Below are 17,162 nucleotides of genomic sequence, written 5' to 3' on the forward strand. Positions count from 1 at the left end.
TTTTATCCATGTATTACTCCATCCGATTCCTGTTCTTAGTATAAGGAGTGTATAGTAGGGCCATATGTAACAACACTATATATAGGTATCATAGATCCCTAATTATAATAATATATAGTATATTGTGCCATAATTTTGGTTATGGCTTAATAAAGAAGTATACCTACCTGAAACAGCTCCTGCAGTGGTTTGCGCTACCAGCAACGTTTTTTTTTTCCCTTGTTCATTCACCCTTTGCACACCTGACTAGTGATGTCATGTCTCGACTGCACTTAAACCTATGAAAACCTGAGTAATGTTCTATGCAAAATACATATTGGGGCAAAAACCAAATAAGAATTGCAAGACCACCGTCACACACAGGTACTGACACTATATTATGGACAACACTAACTATACAGTCTCTGCAGCATTGTAAAAAAAAAAAAAAAAACAGTTCCAAGAATACCCCTTTAATTTCTAATAGTCATACTGTATATAAATCCTGTAAAACAGTTGGCTGTCCAGGCATGCTGGGAGTTAAAGTTTGGCAACATCTGGAGGGCCCCAGTTTGAGACCACTGCTGTAGAAACAACAAAAATGACACAGAATATGAGGGTGGTGGTGGTGGGGGTGGGGGGTACACTGTAATCAGGGCTCAGTCTATTTTCTTTTTATTTCGGCATATTCTGTCTCTGGATGACTTGATGGCACTTTGGAGGGTTTCTCAGTAAAAGTGACAGTGGAATAGTGCAGGACTTCTTGATCCGATGTGACGCCACTCGAATCCTCTTGTATATTGTTAGATGTTTCTTCCTGTGCCACAGATAAAAATTGTAACTATTAAACATTGGGCCATTGTTGTTTCCAGCTTAAAAGATCATTTGCTGTAACTTAGAACTGAATAATAAAAGTAAACAGGAGATATTCTAGGGCAGTGGGGGGAGGCTCCTGCTGCAGCTAGTTGTCTTACAGCCAGACACAGTGCAATAATAGGGGAGAGTGGGGGATATGGGTGAGGTCCTCTGACCCACGGACCTTTATATATATATATATATATATATATATATATATATATATATATATATATACAGACTCTAATTTTTATCTGCTGCAGCACTGATCCAGGAAATCAAAGTCGTGGATCGGTGCTTCTGCAAAAGTGATTGCAGAAGCGGGGGTGGGGTGGGGGGGGGAAGACAGCAGCATGCGACAACCAATGATATATTGCATGAAAGCTAAGAAACTCCCCCGACACTACCACTGGGGGCAGCAAAGAGACCGTGTTGAAGCTCTGGGCACTACAGAACTTCCAGCATAGAATATGATAGTACAGAACTACCAAAAAAAAAAAAAAAAACTTCCCAAAATTTTATAAAGTACATTACAAAGTTCTTTAATTGTTAAATAAGACAAAAGGCAACTGGGACGCCCTGCGATCTCTGGCGTAACCAACACGGAAGCCTGGGGCTTCGGGTTCGTGAGGTCATGCCACGTCATGCCCCAGGCAGGTGTTTGGTGCCAGCAGTGCCGGCCTGGAGGTCGTAGGGGTGGTCCTACCCCTGAACATGTTACCCCTCCCCCCAATCCTTTGGATAGAGGATAACATGTCTAGGGGCGGAGAACCCCTTTAAATAAATTTATTTTTCAGCCTTCAAAAAATCGTTCATTTATCTTTTTGTTCAGATTGTATGGACACTATTATTTCAAATAATGTTTCTAAATCAGTGGTCTCAAACGGAGGCCCTCCAAATGGTGCAAAACTTCAACTCCCAGCATACCCGGACAGCCAACGGCTGTCCGGGCATGCTGGGAGTTGAAGTTTTTCACCATCTGGAGGGCCTCCGCCACTGTTCTAGATGAACCTACAGTGCACATATAGATCACAGACTGATGGATGCCTCTGCTGCACATACATACAGTACAGAAACCTACTGTAGGTTCTCATCACTCCTTGTACCTCGGCGTGTTGTTCAGCCTTGTCAAAGTTCATGTATATGACATCCGTTGGGGGGTCTGCACTGGCGGACAATCCTTTCTCATCCACATAAATCATCTTTTTGGAATTAATTTTCCTGAAAATTAGTTGGATAAGTAATCGTAGAATGATATATGTTGTATATGTTCATTCAAAGTAATTGCATAGAAGAAACCAAATCAATTGGACATATTTCTATGTTAACAGCGCACCATGTGGTTAGATAGGGTATTGCAAGGGAATAGTATTTAAATTTTTTACTTTTAAATTGAAATGACATGATTTAGGCTTTGTATGAAACAGTGGCTCTAAGGTGTTGTACTATATAGCACATTAATAAGCCTATGGATTCTGACCTTAAAATACATTTATACAGCAGAATGATTAAAGCGGTGAACAAGATTCCACATGTGAATGTGATCGCTATATCCCGGTATGAAATGGTAGCTGTAAAAGAAACAAAACAGGAAATATATGAAATAAATAAAAGTTTTTCTTATATTAGTTTGGTTTAGAACTAATGCAACTATTATAGAGATTGTAAAGGGTTACTCCGCCCCTAGACATGTTATCCCTGATCCAAAGCATAGGAGATAACATGTCTGATCGCGGGGGGTCCGGCCACTGGACCTCCCCCTGATATCAGGGCCGGCGCTACAGTGTTACGGACATAGAAGCCCGGGGATTCCATGATTGTGATGTCACGCCCCCTCCATTCATGTCTATGGGACAGGGCGTGACAGCTGGCACCCCCCGCAGACCCCCGCGATTAGTCATATTATCCCCTGTCCTTTGGATAGGGGATAACATGTCTAGGGGTGGAGTACCCCTTTAAGTCCCAGGCAGTTACCAGAGCTTAAAGGGGTACTCCGTTGGAAACATCTTCTCCCCGGATACCGCCATTGCCGACCCTGAGGTTAGGGCATAGGATGTTAGATCGTGGGGGTCCCCAGCAGCGGGCTGGCAACTATGCCACATAGAACACAGAAGCTTGCAGCTTTCCCATTCGTGCGTTACACCACGCCCCATAGTACATAGCCATCACGCCTCCTCCCATAGACATGATTGGAGGGGCTGTGGTGGCTTACATCGCCAGTCATCGGGCACGGAGTTCACGTCATGCACCGAATACAGGGGTGTTGCAGAGGAGATCATGGGGATCCCCAGCGGCAGATAGGGGATAATTTGTTTAGTAGCATCCCCCACTAGGCTAAGAAAAGGGAACCAGATCAATTTGCAAGGGAGGAGGTAATGGGCACAGCTCACCAACAGCATTGTAGATAATTACAATACTAAAATCACCAAAAATGGGGAAACAAACAGTAATTCAAAGGAGGGTTCCTCCATGAATCTACACACTATTTGTGTGGTTACTTTTTTTGTTTTATCCACCTGTATAACCACAGAGTGGGACATAGATATATATTCGGCATCTAGCATGTTAAGGAAACAGGGCGTACCTGTATGCCCTGAGTCTGCTCCCCATCATAGCGGGTCTGGCCCAGCCTCTAACAACGGATGGGAAATGTGGCTAATAGCGCGTGTCACCGATCGCGGTACCGCGCTATTAACCCTTTTTAATGCGGTGTTCAAAGTTAATTGCTGCTTCTAAAGCTGTGAAAAAGCACCCCCAATAGCTTAGTTGGGCTGATCGGGACCATCATGGTTGAATAGTGATGTCCCGATCAGCTAGGATGCAGAAGAAGGGTCCCCTACCTGCCTCCTGCGTGTCCGATCGCCGAATGACTGCTCCGTGCCTGAGATCCAAGCAGAATCATTTATCAATGTTATCCTATGGGATAACAATGATCAGTGTAAAAGATCAGTGTGTGCAGTGTTACAGCCACTAGAGGGGGCTGTAACATTGCAAAAAAAAAAGTTAATAAAGATCATTTAACCCCTCCCCTAATAAAAATTTGAATCGCCCCCTTTTCCCATTAAAACAAAAAAAAAACAGTGTTAATAAAAAAAAAAAACATATGTGGTATCGCCACATGCGGAAATGTCCGAACTATAAAAATATATAATTAATTAAACCGCATTATGTCCATAATAGCGTACTTTTGGTCACTTTGTAGACCAAAGCGATCAAAATGTCCGATCAATAAAAAAAAAGGTACCGCTAAAAACTTCAGATCATGGCGCAAAAAAATGAGCCCTCATACCGCCCCATACGTAGAAAAAAAAAAGTTATAGGGGTCAGAAGATGACAATTTTAAACATATACATTTTCCTGCATGCAGTTATGATTTTTCTCAGAAGTAAGACAAAATCAAACCTATATAAGTAGGGTATTATTTTAATCGTATTGACCTACAGAATAGAGATAAGGTGTCATTTTTACCGGAAAATGTACTGCGCAGAAACGGAAGCCCCCAAAAGTTACAAAATTGTGTTTTTTTTCTTCAATTTTGTCGCACAATGATTTTTTTTCCGTTTTGCTGTAGATATTTGGGTAAAATGACTGATGTAATTACATAGTAGAATTGGTGGCGCAAAAAATAAGCCATCATATGGATTTTTAGGCGCAAAATTGAAAGGGTTATGATTTTTAAAAAGTAAGGAGGAAAAAATGAAAGTGCAAAAACTGAAAAACGCTCAGTCCTTAAGGGGCTACAGAGCTAATGAGGTTTGAAGTATTATCTCTACATAACTTCCTCACACCTAAAATGTCAAGAACATTTTAGGACAAAGTCTTATCGCTATAAAGTGTACTTTTCATTTACAGTCATTTTTTAGGATAAACTGCCCTATGTGTGTACATGAGGAGCAGCACTATTTTTGACCATTATATCACTTGGTATATATGGTATTTTTCAGCAGATTTTTGCTCTGAAGGCTTCATCTACAATTTGCAGTTCTTTGAGAGCTGGTGGGCGGTGCTTCCTCCTCCCCTCTCCATAGACTTGTATTGCTTGTCTTGCAGGCACAGGACAAAGCTGAGCTGACTTTCATAGAAGTAGATTTGATTAGCACGAGGGAAGGGGGAGGGGTTGATAACTGGAGAGAGAAGAATTTTTGTCTGATATATTACAAAGTTTCTTATATTTGCTTGTACCATTAATCTATGCCGTTTGTCTAAATGACATAGGGCCTATTTAAATATTATCTTATTATGTAAAAACTTATAAGACATCTTTTAAACACTCCATTACAGGTATAATAGTGGACACAGCTAAATCCACTAAACAGAAAAAGAGATTAGAACAAAAAAAGGAACTATAGGAACAAAAGAAATGGGAAGCAAATGGGAACGGGGAGTATGGGGTTGGGGGGGGGTGAAAAGTAGAAGAGGAAAAGGCTCTACTGAGATTATAATGATATGTAAATTCATACCACTGGTCTTCTGTTCAGCTACAGGTTCTGAATGATATGAAAAGATAAAGAATGAAATCTCATCACATACATTTAATAATGTTATCTGCGCATTCAATATAATTAAACATTTTGATCAATATATATATATATACATATTAGGGATGAGAAAAAATCAATTGGCAATGAATGCGAATATCGCCGGGATTCGATCGCGCAAATCGCTTCATTAAACTCCATTTAGTGTGGTCCAGGCTCCAGGGCATCTAAAATGGCGGATACACATGTCAGGACATGGGGCAAGGAATCATGGGTGGCAGGAACAAGGATCGGCGGGATGACCCTGAATCACATGCAGCATGTAGCCTATCAGCAGCTAGCCACCCATGTCACAGCCCTATATAATTGACAGCCATCTTGCGACCACTCAATTCAGTGTCCTATTGCATAGAGAGAGGGACAGAGAGACACAGAAAAGCATTTTTACAGCAGCGATTCTCCTCAAGCCAAATTCCATCCGAGAAGCACTGATAGGGAAGGGAGAGAGATTGAGAGAGAAAATGCACCTGTGGGTGTATTACAGCAGGCTGTCAGCAGCGATTCACCTCAAGCCCAAATCCAACCTAGAAACACTTAAAGGGAAGGGAGGGAGAAAGGCCAGCCAAAAGTACACACCTGCTGGTGTTGTAGACAAATGCTGTTTTAAGCGTAGTGGAGCGCATTGTACTCCACTCATAAGTGCATACCACATACGTACATCTAAGTGGTGTACTATTTTGTTACAGTTAAAGTCTTAAAGGGGTAGTCCAGTGGTGAAAAACATATCCCCTATCCTAAGGATAGAGGATAAGTTTGAGATCGCGGGGGGTCCGACCGCTGGGGCCCCCTGCAATCTCTCTGTACGGGGGCCAGGCTCTCCGGCCAGATAGCGGGTGTCGACCACCGCACGAAGCGGCGGCCGACACGCCCCCTCAATACATCTCTATGGCAGAGCCGGAGATTGCCGAAGGCAGCGCTACGGCTCTGGCATAGAGTTGTATTGAGGGGGCATGTCAGCCGCCACTTCGTGCGTAGGTCAACACGGCCCCTTCCCGCGGGCTGTCGGGACCCCATACAGGAGATCGCAGAGGGCCCCAGCAGTCGGACCCCCCGCGATCTGCAGCTTATCCCCTATCCTTAGGATAGGGGATTAGTTGTTCACCACTGGATATCTCCTTTAAGGGCCTAGTTACTTGAAAGGCCAGACAAAAGTACACACCTGCTGGTGCTGTAGACAAATAAGCATAGTGGAGCATATTGTCCTCCACTCATATACGCACTAAGTATGTTAGGCAGAGAAGTGCCAGGACGTGCACAGAGGAGTGGCAGAGGCCTAAATTCATCAGACAGAGGTGGCAGCAGACTAGCGGCCTGAGCTCCCGGTATCAGCTAGCGGTCGTGTCTCGACCAGCAACCCATCTGCTGTCATCGATTGGTTAACACGGTCATCCACTTCATCACAAGTGACATCTGACACCCCCAGTCAACAGTCGGTGGGTTCCTCAGACACAACCCTCGGTTGGCATGGCCCGGGAGCAGTCCCTGTCCTCTTATTGCCTCTGTCCTATGCTGTTCCCTCCCCTACAGTAGTATCTTATGCTAATAGAGGACAGTCAGCAGCTACTGCCCAGCCAAGAAGTGGAGGAGACATCCGCCACTTCCTCCTCTAGGCGGGCAAGTAGTCAAGAGGAGAGTGACATGGGAGGTGGTGTTTCCAGCATTCAGGCTCTGAAGCAGATACTGTTGAGGAACCTGAGGAGGACATCAGTGACATGCAGACACAACTCGATGTTGATGATGAAGCCGATCGCACTTGGGAGCTGAGTGCAGAAGGGGCTACATCATCATCAGATGAAGAAGGTTGCAGGTTGCCCAAGAGGCAGCAGTTGAGCCAGCAAGGTGGTAGCACGGTTGACATTCAGCATCGTGGCAGAAGTGGAAAGTCTGGAGCCAAATGTGCCCGGGGTAGACCACCTGCTTCGCTGCAGCCTACCTCCCCTTCCTGAGGGCTTCCTGGAGTCGGCGGCAGTAGCAGTCAATTAGTGCGGACTGTTGGTGGGAAAATCAGCTACTCGGTGGTGTGGCAGTTTGTCATCAAGCATCCGGAGGAGGTTAACATGGCCACATGCAAGATGTGTCGACAGAAGGTGAAGCGTAGCCAGGGTCCCAATGTTAGCATCACAGCCCTGCATCAACATATGCAGCGTCTCCATAAAGTGGCCTGGAAGAACCGTGGCTCCGATGTGGTGGTCCAGCCTGCGGCATCACCCAGTGGCACACTGCTCCCTGTTTCAACCAGCCAAGGCTCCATCACCTCAGCCAAAGGGAGCTGTGTGTCATACCCTGCTTCTGTCGCTCCTGATGCTCCTGGTTTGTGACAAGCCGAGGTGGAGAGTCCCAAGCCGTCATTTCTTTGCGAAGAAGGCAGTACCAGCCCTGCACAATTTTGTGGAAGAGAAGGTGTGCCAGTCCTTGAGCCTGTCGGTGTGTAACAAAGTGCACGGCAGTGCCGACGTGTGAAGCTGTAACTACGGTGAGGGACAATACATGTCCTTTACGGCCCACTGGGTGAATGTGGTTCCTGTACAGCCACAACAGCAACTTAGACAGGTCACACTGCTTCCGCCTCCACGCTCTCAGGCCGTTGGTCCTAAGTACACGGTTGTGCGACTCGGCTTCCTCATCCTCCACTTTTACTCAACCTCCACTGCACGGAGTGCTCAGTGCCCCTCCAGCATACCAAGTGTGCAAGGCACGGCAGTGTCACACTGTTATTCACATGGTTTGCCTTGGCGAACGGAGTCACACAGGGGAGGAACTGTTAAAAGTCATTCATCAAGAAATTGGAGCATGGCTTACTCCACAAAAACTGGAATTGGAAACCATGGTGACAGACAACAGGAAGAACATCTTGTCTGCTCTGCAACAAGGAAGCCTGAGCCATGCGCCCTGCATGGCACACGTGTTCAATCTGGTTGTCAAGCGGTTCCTGAAGTGTTCCCCCCATTTGCAAGACATCCTAACAATGGGAAGGAAACTTTGCATGCACTTCAGCCTCTCGTACACCGCAAAGCACACCTTCCTTGAGGTGCAGCGCCAGAACGGTATCCCACAACATAGTCTGATTTGGGACGTTTCCTCATGTTGGAATTCCACCCTTCATATGTTGGACCGACTATACGAACAGAGAAAAGCCATCACCGATTTCTTGATGATCCATGCAGATAGGAGTACTCCCCTGTGTAACTTCAATATGAACCATTGGCAGCTCATACGTGACACCTGCCGTTTGCTCAGGCCCTTTGAGGAAGCCACATTATTAGTCAGTCGCCAGGATTATGGGATGAACAACGTGATTCCACTGCTTCATTTCCTACAACACGTGTTGGAAACGATGGCTGGTCAGGGCACTGGAGACGTGTCACCTACATCTCACGGCCACATGAGCCCTGTGGGGGCTGAACTGGAGGAGGAGGAGGAGGGGCACAGTGGAGCACAGTTTAGGTTTCATGAAATGGGCGGTTTCTCTAGTCATCTGACAGGAGAGGAGGAGCAGGAGCAACCAGAGGAGCTAGAGGGTTATGATGAAGGCGAGACAGAGGACCCAGACACACCGGGATGACTTCTGGCTCTCCACCTTATTGGACCCTCATTACCGGCACAAAATGGGGGCCTTTTTTTACACCCACTGAGAGGAAGGACAAACTGACCTACTACAGAAACATCCTACACACTGCCATTTCTCAGGATTTTTAGGTGGAAATAGAGAGAGGTTCCTGTGAGGGGCTGCCCTTTTTAGGTTGAGTAACACTTGCCAAGAAAGGAATTAATAGGGTGAGAATCGGGCCTTACAGGGGAAGTTTTTACCCCCACTGGTTGCAATGGACCATACGTTGTTCCCTTCCACCTTTTAGAGGTCTTTGCCTCACATCAATACTTGGTGGTGTAGGTGGACATGGTGTTTTTTGCAAACCCTTCCTTTTGTTTGATTAAAAAAAAAATTTGAGTACATATGTTTTATCCTAAGAATATTAATAAAAGTTAAGTTTTACGTAATGCATATCCTCAATACTTACTTGTGCACACTAACACTTTTACAAAAGAGACCATTTTCTTCTGCCTACCTGCCTCAGCTACTATTCTGATCCTGCCACCTGCCTGATGCCACACATCTGATGCCAGGTTCTACTTTTTTCACCAACCTTTGTCACCGGGTACAGGTATTGCCACCCACCACACCATTCTGTCACCGCGTCATTTTCAGGACTCCTGATGCTGCTGCTGCCACCTCCCGGCTGTCTCGTTCTGCCACCATATTTTCTCCTCATGCAGCTGCCACCTGCAGGCTGTGTCATTCAGCCACTATATGGTCTCCGCATGCTGCCGCCAACTCCAGGCTGTGTCATTCAGCCACTATATGTTCTCCTCATGCTGCCGCAAACTCCAGGCTGTGTAATTCAGCCACTATATGGTGTCCTCATGCTGCCGCCACCTCCACGCAGTGTCATTCAGCCTCTATATGGTCTCCTCATGCTGCCGCCACTTCCACTTTGTGTCATTCAGCCACTATATGGTCTGCTCATACTGATGCCACCTCCAGGCTCTGTCATTGTGCCGCTCTGTGACAGTAATAGCGACACCTCTGATCTGCATGTCACACTGAATAACAGTATTATTTCACTAACCCAGCACACACCCTATGCGTGTTACAGCAAGGCAAAGTGTTATATACCCCTATTGAGGCTCTCTGTAGGCCAGAAATTGTCGTTTTTAATAACGATTAGCTGCGAATTAATTTGTACCGAAACAAATTTTGGGGGAAAATATGGCGAATCGGCCAAATCAAATTTTTCAAAAATGTGCACATCTCTAATACATATATGTATATATATATATATATATATATATATATATATATATATATATATGTGTGTGTGTGTGTGAAAGTATGTGTGTATTTTTGTATGTATGTATGTTCCAGCATAACTAAAAAGCATTGTTAACTAAAAATATTTTAGAGTTAAATTAACACTAATCCACCCCCTTAAAAAATCTTAATCCTTTTAGTACTTATGAGCTTCTGAAGTTAAGGTTGTTCTTTTCTGTCTAAGTGCTCTCTGATGACACCTGTCTCGGGGAACGCCCAGTTTAGAAGATGTTTGCTATGGGGATTTTGCTTCTAAACTGGGCGTTTCCCGAGACAGGTGTCATTAGAGAGGACTTAGAACGAAAAGAACAACCTTAACTTCAGAAGCTCATAAGTACTGAAAGGATTAAGATTTTTTAATAGAAGTAATTTACAAATCTGTTTAACTTTCTGGAGCCAGTTGATATATAAAAAAAAGTTTTTTCCTGGATAACCCCTTTAATGTTTTGCTGATATGTACAACATATAAAAAGGTTTTGAATCTGACATAGAATGGTAATAATAGTAATGATACAATATCTATTACCCTGCTTTGTGTCAACTTGAACACGTCGTTCTCTGAGCCCAATCGCGTTCCATGCCAAGCACCGGTAGACATCAGCCATTGAGGCCGTCACATTAATCACTGCTGACGATCCATTAGTACTGATTATAGATGTATCTACATCAACTTCTCCCCTCACCCAGACCACAGTAACAGGGGGGTTACCCTCCGTTCCGCAGACCAGGGTCAGTGTTTCAGTTTCCTTAATATCCACTTGTGGACTTGCTATAGGTTCTTCACCTGCAAATATTTTACCGTACAACATTAAAAAAAAATAAAAAAAAGTTTGGTTGACCAATTGCAGGCACATGTAGAAAAACTCAATGGCGCAACTTAGGACAGCAACGTTCATTCTAGAGATGAGCGAAATTACAGTAAATTCAATTCGTCACGAACTTCTCGGCTCGGCAGTTGATGACTTATCCTGCATGAATTAGTTCAGCTTTCAGGTGCTCCGGTGGGCTGGAAAAGGTGGATACAGTTCTAGGAAAGAGTCTCCTAGGACTGTATCCACCTTTTCCAGCCCATGAGAGCACCTGAAAGCTGAACTAATTTATGCAGGATAAGTCATCAACTGCCGAGCCGAGAAGTTCGTGACGAATCGAATTTACTGTAAGTTCGCTCATCTCTAGTTCATTCTGCCAAATGATGACCGATCTGCTTTAAAATATTTTGATACCATAGTAAAGTGGTCTTCAACCTGCGGACCTCCAGATGTTGCAAAACTAAAACTCCCAGCATGCCCGGACAGCCGTTGGCTGTCCGGGCATGCTGGGAGTTGTAGTTTTGAAACATCTGGAGGTCCGCAGTTTGGAGACCACTGCCATAGTAAGTAGCAGTGACAAGTAGCATATTCAGTTGCATTGCATGATCGCTCAGCTCTGCTATATCTCCACATAAAATACTTAAATATAAACTTTTACCTTTGGATGAACGAATGGTGATTTGCATATTTTTAGGTGGGTCTGTAAGAAAACAATAGTTGTGAAAAAAAATTACTTTTGGATTTGATGGAGATTTCTGTCATTTCCTATTATATTGTATATCACAAATGTGGTGCAAATTTCTAAAGCAGTGGAGAGCTACCCTATAGGCACAACTCCTAGTCCAGTCATTAAAACAAATAACAATTCATTTCCCTTACAGCGGCAGTTGCAGGCAATATAAAAAATATAATAATAATGATAGTAATAATAATAATAATAATAGGAAGAAGAATATTAACAATTATTATTATTATTATTTATATTATTATTGTTATTATTATTGTAGTAGTAGTAGCAGTAGTAGTATTAATAACAATAATAATAATAATTATTATTATTATTATTATTATTATCATGAATAACAACAACTATTGTTCACATTTTTTTTATAATATTGTTGTTGTTGTTGTTGTTAATAATCATAATAATAACAACAATAATATCAAAAAATAAGAACAATAGTTGTTGTTATTATTAATAATAATAATAATTATTATTATTATTAATACTACTACTGCTGCTACTACTACAATAATAATAAACAATAATAATATAAATAATAATTGTTACTATTATTATTTTATATTGTTGTTGTTTTTGTTGTTCATAATAATAATAAAAACAACAACAACAACAACGATAATATAAAAAAAAACAATAGTTGTTGTTATTATTAATAATAATAATTATTATTATTATAATTGTAATTATTATTATTGTTATTAATACTACTACTGCTACTACTACAATAATAATAAACAATAAAAATATAAATAATAATAATAATAATAATAATTGTTGTTATTATTATTATTATTTTATATTGTTGATGTTTTTGTTGTTAATAATAATAATAATAACAACAACAATAATATAAAAAATAAGAACAATAGTTGTTGTTGTTATTATTATTATTAATAATTATTATTATAATTATTATCATTGTTATTAATACTACTACTGCTACTACTACAATAATAATAATAAACAATAAAAATATAAATAATAATTGTTGTTATTATTATTTTATATTGTTGTTGTTTTTGTTGTTAATAATCATAATAATAATAACAACAACAACAATAATATAAAAAAATAAGAACAATAGTTGTTATTATTATTATTAATAATTATTATCATAATTATTATTGTTATTAATACTACTACTGCCACTACTACTACTACAATAATAATTAACAATAATAATATATAATAATTGCTATTATTATTATCATTTTTATTATCTAACATTCCTTGTAAAATGAAAATGTATTATAGGGGTTACCCAGGAAAAAACTTGTTTTATATATCAACTGGATCCAAAAAGTTAAACAGATTTGTAAATTACTTCTATTAAAAAATCTTAATCCTTTCAGTACTTATGAGCTTCTGAAGTTAAGGTTGTTCTTTTCTGCCTAAGTCCTCTCTGATGACACCTGTCTCGGGAAACGCCCAGTTTAGAAGAAAATCCCCATAGCAAACCTCTTCTAAACTGGGCGGTTCCCAAGACACGTGTCATCAGAGAGCACTTAGACAGAAAAGAACAACCTTAACTTCAGAAGCTCATAATTACTGAAAGGATTAAGATTTTTTAATAGAAGTAATTTACAAATCTGTTTATCTTTCTGGAGCCAGTTGATATATATATATATATAAAAAAAAAAGTTTTTTCCTGGAATACCCCTTTAATAACTGTTACTAGTTGGTGAAATAAAAAGTTATTTTTAAAAATAATGTTGCATTGTATTGTACATTTCTCAGTATATTTTCTCCTACGTAACTCTGCACACCCAGAGATATTGACTTGTAATATGGCATTCATTATATTTATTAGCGATACTTACATAGTACAGTTATGTTGACTTTTGTGCTATTTATCACATGTTCAGTCAATGCAGAACAAGTGTAGGTACCGGTCTGGTTCATCGTCGTGTTCTCTAGTCTCAGTTCTAGGTCTTTCTCAGTCCCGCGCTGGAGAACATTGTTCTTCTCATCCGTCCAGGTCACATTAAGTGTTAGGTTACTCTGTACTGAACATCTCAATATTACTGAGGAGCCTTCAGTCACTGTGAAGGATTCTAATTTATTTTTTTTCTTTCCTGAAAAAAAAATTTCAACTTTACTATCTGAAGAAGTAATGAAGGAGACCTCCACATAAGTACCATTGGGCCCATGTGGCTGTTGTGGTTGTGCCTGGAGAGGTCCCACCATCACTACCTGGACTTTGTCCTAACCTGTGCTTCAGCTGAGACAAAGAAGATGCTGCAGCCAGATAGGATTATGTTCTGGATGGTATGGGGGCCCCTAGTGGTCTTTTTTATAAGCCATAATTTTTATAAAAAGGGGATAAATATAGAAAGGTTAGTCTTTTGCCAAGACGTACAATTCTGACAGTGCCCATATAACTGGCAGCAGAGCCACCATGCTCATCTTTCCTATATGGTCCTCTTAACTCTATGAAAGTCCCTTCCTGCAGTTTAAAAAAAACGATAACAATAACCTATAATATCAACCTCTAACTTAATCCCTTAAGGACGCAGATCGTAAGCATACGCCCCCGCTTCCGAGTCCTTAAGGACTCAGGGCGTATGGATACGCCCTGCCTTTTTCCGGCCCCTGCCGCTCGCCGGGTGGGGAACGGACCAGGATGCCTGCTAATATGGGTCAGCAGGCATCCCGACATATTGCCCAGGGGGGTCCTGAGACACCCCCCATGTTGGCGATCGCAGGAAATCGGAAGTCAATTCAGACATGAGATTTTCTGCTATTCCAGGCTGATCGGGTCTCTGGTGACCCGATCGCCCGGAAAATAGGGATGATCGGAGCTGTCAGTTACAGCCCCGATCATCCTGAGTGCTAGGAGCGAGGTTGCAGTGGTGCCACCTCCTCCTATCCCCTGCCATTAGTCAGCAATGAGTACTGACCAATGGCAGTTGAAGACGTGGGGTTGCCATGGATGTCGGGCAGAACGGGGGAGAAGATGGCGGACGGTACCTGTGGAGAAGATGCGGTGGGGACCGGCGATCGTTGGTGGCATCAGCGGAGATCAGCGGCGCAGGTAGGGAGGCGACGGCATGGAGCATCAAGGAAGGTGGCAGTAAAGCGATCTTTACTGCTGCCTTCCTAGTGGTTGCCAAACTGCAACTTCCAGCATGCCCAGACAGCCAAAGGCTGTCTGGGCATACTGGGAGTTGTAGTTTTGCAACATCTGGAGGGTCACAGTTTGGAGACCACTATTACCAGTGGTGCCCAAACGGTAGCCCTCCGTATGTTGCAAAACTACAACTCTCAGCATGCCCAGACTGCACAGGCATGCTGGGAGTTGTAGTTCTGTAACATCTGTCCCTTCAGATTTTGCAATTTTCATTAAAATTTTGAAAATTGCTGCTCTACTTTGAAGCCCTCTAATGTTTTCAAAAAGTAAAAATAGGTCAATTTTATGATGCCAACATAAAGTAGACATATTGTATTTGTGAATCAATATAAAAAAAAAATTTGGGATATCAATTTTCTTTACAAGCAGAGAGCTGCAAAAAAATTTCATGAAATTTTGGGATTTTTCACCAAGAAAGGATGCAAGTAACAACGAAAATGTACCACTAAAATAAAGTAGAATATGTCACGAAAAAAACAATCTCAGAATCAGAATAATCAGCAAAACCATCTTAGAGTTATTAATGCATAAAGTGACAGTGGTCAGAATTCCAAAAAAGGGCTCAGTCCTTAAGGTGAAAAAGGGCTCAGTCCATAAAGGGTTAAACTCTAACTCAACCCACAAATTTCAGAAATTAACTTTTCTTGGTCTTATAAAAAAAAAAAAGAAGATATATATATATATATATATATTTATATATATATATATATATATATATACATACGAAGCCGAAACACAGGAAGTGCAGCCTGGAGTGCTGAGGGGGGTGTGTCCAGCCTATGGCAGTTAAAGGAGCTATGATTGGATGAGGCTGGACACACCCCCTCAGCACTCCAGGCTGCACTTCCTGTGTTTAGACTTTGGTCCAAAGTCTGTGTATGAGATGGGGGGAAATGTGCTCTTGAGCTTTTTTAAGTACAATTAAAACATAGAAAACTTCATTTTTTTTTAAAACGAAGAATATTAGAAATATTTTTTATTTACCATGAGGAGTGCAATAGGAAAATTTCGTTTTAATGAGAGTTACCCTTTAAAGACTACCTCCCATCAAAAAAACTTTTGGTATATTATAGATTAATGTATGCAGAATAACTTTACAATTGCATGTTATTAAAAAATATGCTTCTTTCTATTTAATTTTCCACTTTGAAGAAATGACCACTAGGGGTCTCCCTACCAGTCCTGGCAGCAAGCATTTCAGACTCATACTGGAGTCCTAAACACTAGGAGCTGCCAGTCTGCTTTGTTCACAAAGGAGAACACTCAGAGCTGCCAGCCTGCTTTGTTCACAGCCTGTTTGGCTGTGAACAAAGCAGGCTGGCAGCTCTGAGTGTTTAGGACTCCAGCATGAGTCAGAAATGCTTGCTGACAGGACTGATCGGGAAAAATACAATAGAAAGAAGCATATTTTTCATTAAGATGCTATTGGAAAATTATTCAACATTCATTAATCTAAAATATATCAAAAGTTTATTTGATGAGAGGTCCCCTTTAAAATTGTGCCGATGCTTGTTCATTCTCATCCGCGGGGATTGTATAGTCCTACCTATGTATTGATCTCCACATTTTCAGGACAGGAGGTGAATCACATAAGAAGAGGAATAATTGTAGTCCTCCATTGGCTGTTATTATTTCTCCGGTGGAATTAGAGGAGATGCTAGAAGTGCCAGGTGAAGTATCCATTTATAAACATCTTTGTGTTCCACATCGAAAAGTCCCATTGGGGGAGATTTTAGAAGAAATGGTAGTAGATGTTTCTCTTGGTTTTCTAAGCCTGCTCGGTGCTCGTTGGTTGCGGAGAGTTTAGCTCTCAGATGTGTTATTGCTGGTTTCACTGGATCAGCTAGAAGCGTGGACCAATGTTTGTTTAGGATTCTGCATATTTTATTAGGTGCATTAGTTAAAGTAGTTATAAAGTTGTCTTTTCTTGTAGAATCTTTATAGGAGTTGGATTTCTTCTTCTGTTTTCCATTTTGTTCAACCAAATCTTTCTGGGATAGTGTACTAGCTTTTTTTAAAAGCATTACTTATAATCTTTTTCAGATACCCATTTTCGACAAACCTTGTTTGTAATATCCTAGATTGTCGGACAAAATCCTAATTTTCACTACAGTTTATTCTGATCCGCTGGTACTGACCATATGGGGTATTTTTTATCCATTTAGGGAAATGACAGCTTTTGTAGTTCAAAAAACTATTCACATCTACTTTTTAAAAGTGCGTATGTGTCTGTAAATAT

At 41.4% G+C, this 17,162-nt stretch overlaps 1 protein-coding gene across 1 annotated transcript in view; it reads right to left on the reverse strand.

Moving 5' to 3' along the window:
* Positions 1-458: 458 nt before the first annotated feature.
* LOC130293717 (sialic acid-binding Ig-like lectin 13) overlaps positions 459-17,162 on the reverse strand; it is a 39,793-nt gene continuing 23,089 nt past the window's right edge. Inside the window, exons 6-12 of the mRNA XM_056542743.1 lie at positions 13,614-13,868; positions 11,707-11,748; positions 10,766-11,023; positions 5,295-5,321; positions 2,315-2,405; positions 1,941-2,055; positions 459-796 (exon numbers count right to left, since the gene is read on the reverse strand). Of these exons, the coding sequence (XP_056398718.1) occupies positions 644-796; positions 1,941-2,055; positions 2,315-2,405; positions 5,295-5,321; positions 10,766-11,023; positions 11,707-11,748; positions 13,614-13,868 (941 nt within the window). The 3' untranslated portion in view covers positions 459-643. The remainder of the gene's footprint in view (positions 797-1,940; positions 2,056-2,314; positions 2,406-5,294; positions 5,322-10,765; positions 11,024-11,706; positions 11,749-13,613; positions 13,869-17,162) is intronic.

This window comes from Hyla sarda, chromosome 10, assembly GCF_029499605.1.
Source record: "Hyla sarda isolate aHylSar1 chromosome 10, aHylSar1.hap1, whole genome shotgun sequence".
NCBI lineage: Eukaryota > Metazoa > Chordata > Amphibia > Anura > Hylidae > Hyla > Hyla sarda.